At 31.0% G+C, this 5630-nt stretch overlaps 1 protein-coding gene across 3 annotated transcripts in view; it reads right to left on the minus strand.

Moving 5' to 3' along the window:
• The window catches only part of LOC106466889 (RNA-binding protein Nova-1-like), a 57269-nt gene extending 54214 nt beyond the window's left edge, over positions 1-3055 (minus strand). The window contains exon 1 of one of the 3 annotated variants that reach the window (XM_022394960.1): positions 2979-3055. In XM_022394960.1, coding sequence (XP_022250668.1) covers positions 2979-3054 — 76 coding nt within the window. In that variant the 5' untranslated portion in view covers position 3055. The other 2 variants (XM_013927196.2, XM_013927197.2) reach the window with 2 other exon arrangements.
• Positions 3056-5630: the final 2575 nt, after the last annotated feature.

Genomic DNA, 5630 nt, shown 5'->3' on the forward strand with positions numbered 1-5630 from the left:
CATATATAGAAGTAAGAGTATATAAGGGAGCATTCCAAAAATGAAAAGAGGTGGGCGGGGTGCCACTTTGTTTGATATATTGCATGAGCAATATCTTAGCAAATTCAAAAGAGACTCTTATTTTATATTATATCTTGCCAATATCGGTAATTTGAGTTTCTAATTCGTATGAAACTATAGACGTAATATTTTGGCTTCACAAACATCTAATATGAACCAGTGCCGTATTCAGCATACCACGTGACACACAAAAATCGATGTTTATCTGCTTTTTAATATTTGCTTTTAAACTAAGGAATTGAGTAATATATAGTACTAAAATTTGAATTATAATCTAAAGTTTGATACCAAAATATTGAAATAAAGTCATGAAATAGTAGTTCAATAAAATTGTGAATGCAAGTCAATGGAAATATGTCATGGTCTTTCAACCATGACCCGTCTTGACAGGGTTAATGGTCAATCAAACTCTCCCATCTTCATTTTTTAAAAGCTTGACTCCCATTCTAATACACAGTAAAAACATTTTTCTTTCCTTTTATGGATTCTTTTAAATTATTTTATGAAAGTAAAGCCAAGTATAGTCCAATTAATGATAAAAAATTACTTCATTTCATCCTTAGTATAACTGCAGGCTACTATCCCTTGTACACAGTTGTAGGTCTTAGTTCACAAATATTGTAAATTTAAACAGATCTACTCTTTAATGGTACTACAACTAATGTACAAATAAACTTACTTGTATAATTCCACTGCTAATCAATCGAGTAAATGAATGTATGCGATACTTAACACTGATCCACATACTTCACTGAATGACTGACACTACCAACTGAACACTGACTTGGTGCTTCACTGATTTTCATATTCATAATGTAATCTTGTTTTGAGACACTTTGAAAAATCTCTTGATCACTAATATTCTGTAACATTCTAGGTACTATAGGACTACTTCTATAAACTTACTTAATCTTAACATTAGCTAACATCTAGATTAAAACATTAAAAATATATCTTACAACAATACTGTTTCCCTTTAAAAGATTTTAAAACATCTTGACTGTTAATATTAACATTTTTCACCAATGGTTTCTAATGTACACTTTTTGAACCACTTCTCTATTACTTTTACAGGCTTCTAAGCCTTTCATTATTGTCTGCTGGAATTTTCTGAATTTGTCATGTTTTTCCTTAACTGTCAATTTGATTTTTTTGTAAGTAATTTGGGTTCAAGGTTGCCATTTCTCCTCTTTTCACTAAACTTTACATATTTTGTATTTGTAATTATTTGGCCCTAAAGCCATAATACCGTGGAGATTACGATTTCTAGAAAATTAACCCAGAAATATTTATGGAAAGACAAATCCAGGGATTGGCAATGAACTCTTAATCACTCTATCCATGTTGCTGCCTCTCTTCAGATACAATGGTGATGCCATTAAAATTTAAAAAATCATGAGATGTTGAAAATTTTTATTCACTTTCATAGTGACATATCTTAAACACAGAAACTCATTGATATATACATGTCAATAAATCTCAAAACACAGTGGTGAAAGCTCTCTCACATTGTACTCTTTAACAGCTAACGCTTACGTTTCAAATTCAAGTGCAGTAAATATTAATGAGCCTTATTATTCCATTTCATTACAGTAAAGCACTGTGGTTGTAGTGTGTGGATCTTCTATATTTTTATGTACATTTGTTCAGGTCTACCCTGCCTCATAAAAACATCAATCATATTTTAATTATACACTGTTAAAATGACTTTTTCCTAAACATTTTCCAAATAGTATAATGTTGATAACTTTGGCTTGCTTTGAAATAGGTTCATATCATCAATTTTAAATGGATATCTTCTTTTTCCATTATTAAGATAGGCAACATCTGACAAATCTGAATAAAAGAAATCAGCCCAAGTGATCAGGTTTTTGATTCTAATCAAGTATTTTACAGATGACAGATATCACATGCATGATACTTTTCATAACTTTAATTTTCAAATAAAAAAAGAATGTTATATGAATATATATACATATAATATTTTTTTAAAACCTGAATTTCAAAATTTTGAAAAGTTATACACTTTCTACTGACACTATCTAATACCATTAAAATTAATGTTCTTTTATCATTTTCTTTAGCAGCAATATAAGACTCAGAGCAAGTAATCGGTAAAAGCAGTACAACATAGAGTCCTAAACTACTTTTTGTGTGCCAATGACATTGTCACTAACTCAGTAACTGGTAGTACTCCATCATGGAAACTAAGCACACCTACAAGTATAACTATAAAGATACTTCTACTTCAATGAAAGAAAACCCCAAAAAACTGTAGTTTACATAAAAAGTTAATTGAAATAAAATTCATCAATCTTATAATAATCATACCAGAAAAGTCATAATGTTCTCCAAAACAACGACTCATTATTACTGCATATCAAAAAGCTATGCTTCACCGTTCCGACGTGGCCTGCGAGTATTCGTCCGGTAAGACTCATACGGTCGCCCCGAAACAAACACGTACGACCGGTTCATGCCCTCAAAGACGGCGCTACCGTACGGTCAAGAAAGAACGTGTGGAGCATTTCTGTTTTTCGTGTGCTACCCCTACTTTACACATATTTTTATTTTACATTATACGTTTTAAGAAACTAATTCATTAATTTAATACCTCCGGATTGATGGGATCTCTTTGTATCGCCGGTATCTAATTCAGTGTCTAAAGGTCTTTTCCTTGTATCACTTATTTCTGACTCCCGAAACACGTTTATATCTCCTATGCTTGTCGCCATCTTCTGCTCGAAAACATCGATCTTTTGACGTCACATATGACGTCATGAAGATGAGCGATCACTTTTAATGAAATTATGATTAATATATTATGAATTAATAATAATTTCATCATTGAGAGAAGTAAGATTTCATTGAAAGATTTCTATGTCTAATCCCTCAGACTCAGGGTTGTTGTAATTTACCTGATTGCCAAGTGATTCTTCTCCCACAGAGCATTGGAAGACCAAATAGTGTCAGGACCTTCGCTTGTTTAGTCATTTCCTGCTGAACGGCGACACGTGGGTTCTTTAACACATTGGATGAAAACATGTGGAACATTTAATTCAACTAAAAGGTCCATATATATATTAATTTAATTTGTTCTTTTATTTATTGTTTACAAATGCGATAACATAATTTTCTGTTAAGCGAAATATAATCTTAAATAACATCAAGGACAGGAAATCATAACAATACACGTGTTCTGATTTTTAAAAAAAATGCAATTGATACTGGCTTAAGATATGACTTAAGAGGGTCCGAATGTCAAAATACAGATTTTTAAGCTTAAGATTTGTAATTTTGTTCAAACAAAACTCCGACATTAATTCTAAGTTTGTATTCTCATGAAGGTATTTAACCTTTGTGGAATCTTTCACAATATAGATATAACTAGCGTCACCTGTTGATTGATTAACATAAAAATAAACTATGCAAATGAATTAACAATGGAAATGTTTAAGTATTTATGCATTGATAAATACATCGAATCCTCTCAAAATCTGTATAATATTTATCAACTTTTTGCCATTATTAATTTGATCATATAATCAAAACTTCCCTCCAAAATGAAGTCAGACGTTATGTTGCAAGATAATTTATAAAATTAAGGTTCCGACTTTATTTTTTTTCTGTTCTAATAAAATGAATTTGTTTGAATAGAGCGAGCAACAATATATTGCAAAAAGTTAAAAGTATAGCACTATTACATTTAGATAGCATCCACATATTGGCTGAGCGATAAATCTAAAGGCTTATCATGCTGATAGTCGGGTTTGGATATCCGAGGTTGGCAGTAAACAAATTGCCCATTGTGTAGCTTTGTAATTAATAACAAACAAACAAAAATATTTACATGAATATCAGTAATAGAAAATATGATTTTTGTCACTCACTGCTTTATGGAGAGGTTAGGTAGTATTGCTTAAAAGTTAATGTGTCGGGCTGCGCATTGAAAGTCCAAGTATGCCACTGAACACGCTCCGCACTTTCAACTGTGGGAGCATTATGTTTGTGACAATTAATCGTGGTATTTGATTAAGATTAACAGCGTAAGCGGCAAGTGCTGATCACTGGTTGTCGTGCTTCTGAACTAATTTAGAAATATTCCTGAACCTTAGAATCAATGACTTCACCTTTTAGCCCATGTGTTTCATAAGGAGTTGTTTAGAATAGAAAAATCAAATGTATTATAAAAAGAGTGTGTTTAATAACGCAAGTTCTTTGCCTTTCTTGAACGTTTTAGAGAGAGAGAGAGAGAGTTAGCTTATCTCTGCAACTCTATTTAAGAAATTTAAGAAGTTCACACTTATTCTTAACATAATATACATTATACAAAGAACTCCAGCAATGTAAGTGTTCGAGTTTATGAAATGTGTTTGCCAACAACATCATATTAAAAATCAGTTCATAAAAGCTACCTTTATGTAATTACAGATGGTAGAAGACATATGTACTAAAAACGCTCTGTTACTCGCTCTATTACTGTTTCGTATGTATCTATGTATTTACGATAATACTTATTCCAATGTTTTACTATTTTATTCAGTGATAAAGTCCTAGCTAATGGAATCAATACATATGTAACTATTTGTTAAATTCACCCACAAAAAAGAATTTGTTCATGAATTTATTTGTTCGGAGTATTGCCTCTCAACAAAGATAAGTATCTTAGATTATTGATTGATATTAACATCTGTTTGGTAATATGAGTTCCTGTTGGGAAGTTAAGATTCAAAATTAAACAAAAAAGCTGTATTGATCACTCAACAATGGATTGTCAATACTTCCTTTACGGCGACTTCTGAAGTCTTCTTGTCGTTTATGCAATAGTATTAATGTATATATGTATATTTTAGTATTGGCGTTTAAAGCTAGTAAAATAAGGTATATTTTACTGAGTGAACTGTTGTTTCAGTCTGTTCTATGAGGGTCAATTTCCTATGACAAACTGCTGACAATGAGATGTATTCCTTTAAATATTTTCGAATATGAAGCATCTATATATCTGAATAGGTGATGTGTTATACTTCGTACTTGTTGAACTTTAATGTTTTCCTTAAATAACTTTTAGAAATAAAAGAACTAAGGAATGTGTTTAAGACTACTGTAATAGATAAAGAATTTCTACAGGAACGTTTGTCAAAACCTTTTTCGTAACAGATATACATTTTCTTAATGAACAATAACGGTTCTAAGGTATTAGGACTACTTGTATGCTTTAACATTTTATGTATTTTTGTCTACTGAGTGTCACAATTAGACTGTTTCTATGTACAACGAAAGTGTACAAGTTTTTCTGTTTGAACGCACAGGAGCATATTTGAGAATGAAAGCTTCTGTGAGTTTAAAAGTTTAATTACCAAAAAACTTGTTAAAAATTGATAACCCAAACTGTTTTACGCTCGTGCACGTTATTCATGCCACACTTCTAGTAATAAATACTTTCGTTTATCTCAATAGCTCTACCTTCCGTTTTAGAAATAAATGTGAAATTCTGTATTATTATATTTCATCATTTTAATTCATGTCTCTAGAGGTTTTTAATAAAACAATGAATTTATTAGACCAATAAT

This window comes from Limulus polyphemus, unplaced genomic scaffold, assembly GCF_000517525.1.
Source record: "Limulus polyphemus unplaced genomic scaffold, Limulus_polyphemus-2.1.2 Scaffold2412, whole genome shotgun sequence".
Taxonomy (NCBI): Eukaryota; Metazoa; Arthropoda; class Merostomata; order Xiphosura; family Limulidae; genus Limulus; species Limulus polyphemus.